This window comes from Pinus tabuliformis, chromosome 3_2, assembly GCF_031772625.1.
Source record: "Pinus tabuliformis cultivar Carrire ecotype Pingquan chromosome 3_2, CPIR1, whole genome shotgun sequence".
Taxonomy (NCBI): Eukaryota; Viridiplantae; Streptophyta; class Pinopsida; order Pinales; family Pinaceae; genus Pinus; species Pinus tabuliformis.
Window position 1 is genome coordinate 990,710,839 of NC_142302.1, and position 2,084 is coordinate 990,712,922.

The following is a 2,084-nucleotide window of genomic DNA, read 5'->3' on the forward strand; positions in this document are numbered from 1 at the left end:
TGTAACCCCTTCCCCTATCTCCCCCCCCCCACCCCTCTCCCCCCCCAACAGTTGAAAGAATCTTAACCAGGAACAAAACAAAGGAAAACAACCTCTCCACTGATCCCCCCAGGAAGGTTGGAAGGAAGTCTAACAAAGAGATTAGGGATGAAAATGCAGCAAAAGAAATGGCTACCGGAATGCAACAACCAATGGACACATACCTTGATAAAACCAAAGGAAGCGGAGAAAAAATGAAAGAGAAAAGCGGGGCTCACAACAAACAAGGTAAATGATGATTTTGGTCTCCTGGAATTGTAGGGGGATGGGCTCCTCCCTAAAAGCAAATGCAGTCCGAGACCTTCTCAAATCTGAACATCCAGACCTTCTCCTTCTCCAGGAGACCAAAATCACGGAACAGGAATTCCAAAATCACATAAAAAAAAGCAGAAGCTACGCAGGTATAGCAATAAGTGCAGCTGGTGCCTCAGGAGGCATAGGGACAATATGGGACAAAAACAAATGGGAACTAAAACAACAAAAGCCATACAGATGGTGGATAAGATCAGACATGCAGAACATAGCCACGAAAGAGGAATACTCAATATACAACATCTATGCTCCCAACCATTATAGAGACAAAGCTTCATGTTGGGATTCAATAACCTCAGATCTCATGACTGTTCAGGGAAGGAACATCTTCCTGGGGGGAGATCTAAATCTTATAAGGAATGCTGATGAGAAGCTGGGAGGAAACTTCTACGTTGATCCTTCAAGAGACTCATTAGAAGAAATAATACAAACTCATAACTTAGTGGACATACCGCCGCAAAACGGGAGATTCACTTGGTCCAACAAAAGAACTGGCACCAACAATATAAAAGAGAGATTAGACCGAATCCTCGCTCAAGAAAGAACAGTGGCAAGATTCCCAAGTATCCAAAGTAAAATCATCCAAGGATACATCTCAGACCACAAACCAGTGGCTCTGATCCTAGATAAAGAGAAGAACATGGGTCCTCTTCCCTTTAAATATAACAAGGCTTGGGACAGCAAAGAAGATTTCAAAAACTTGATTAAGGAGCAATGGGCAAAGGAAATAATTGGTTCCCCCCACTACATCTGGGAAGCAAAGCTCAAATCTCTCAGGACTGTCATTAAGCAATGGGCAAGAAATTATGCTGCAGAGGAAAGCAAAAAAAGAACAGGCCTCCAAGCAAAGCTGGAGCAATGGAGCCAGGAAAAAGAAAGAGCGCAGTACACAGAGGAAGATCAGTTCAAAGAGAACGAATTGTACAAAGAACTGTATCAGCAGAATAGAAAGGATGAAGAAGAGCAAAGGCAAAAGTCTCGCTGTCTTTGGCTCAAAGCCGGAGACAAAAACACTTCATTTTTTCATAACAGCCTCAAGCTAAGGAGGGTAGGGAATCATATAGAGAGAATAATGATCGAGGGAAGCGAACTCAGAGAGTAAGAGGAAATAAAGGAGGCAGCGTCCAGGCACTTCTGCGCTCTCCTTACTGCAGATCCTCAACCCACCGATCATTCAGATTTCCTTAGCATAATAGAAAACAAAATATCAGCAGCACAAAACACTGAATTGGACAAAGAAATCACGACAGAGGAAATCGAGTGGTCAATCTTCAGCATGGCTCAGGACAAGGCACCGGGCCCTGACGGGTTCACTGTGGCATTTTATAGAAACCATTGGGAAATCATCAAAAAGGATTACATCAAAATGGCAAAGAACTTCTTTTCGAAATGCAAAATGGGAAGCAGCATCAAATCATCTTACTTAGCTCTCATCCCCAAAGATCCCAATCCCCAATCCTTTGATCGATTCCGCCCAATCTCCTTATGCAATGTCTCTTATAAAATCATCACCAAAATATTAGCTAACAGGTTAAAAAAGCTTCTCCCCTCCCTCATTTCTGAGAACCAAGGAGGCTTTGTGCCCAGAAGACAAATAACGGACAATGTTATTCTTATTCAGGAGGCAATACACAGCAGCATAAACAGAAAGGAAAAGGGTATGATCATTAAACTAGATATGGCGAATGCCTTTGACAGAGTCAATCACCAATTCCTCAAGGCAGTTCTTGGGA

At 42.8% G+C, this 2,084-nt stretch overlaps 1 protein-coding gene across 1 annotated transcript; it reads left to right on the top strand.

Moving 5' to 3' along the window:
• The first annotated feature begins 304 nt into the window (after positions 1–304).
• On the top strand, positions 305–1,453 carry LOC149183937 (uncharacterized). Its single transcript, XM_089415149.1, has one exon. The coding sequence runs from the start codon at positions 305–307 to the stop codon at positions 1,451–1,453; it is 1,149 nt and encodes a 382-aa protein (XP_089271275.1).
• Positions 1,454–2,084: the final 631 nt, after the last annotated feature.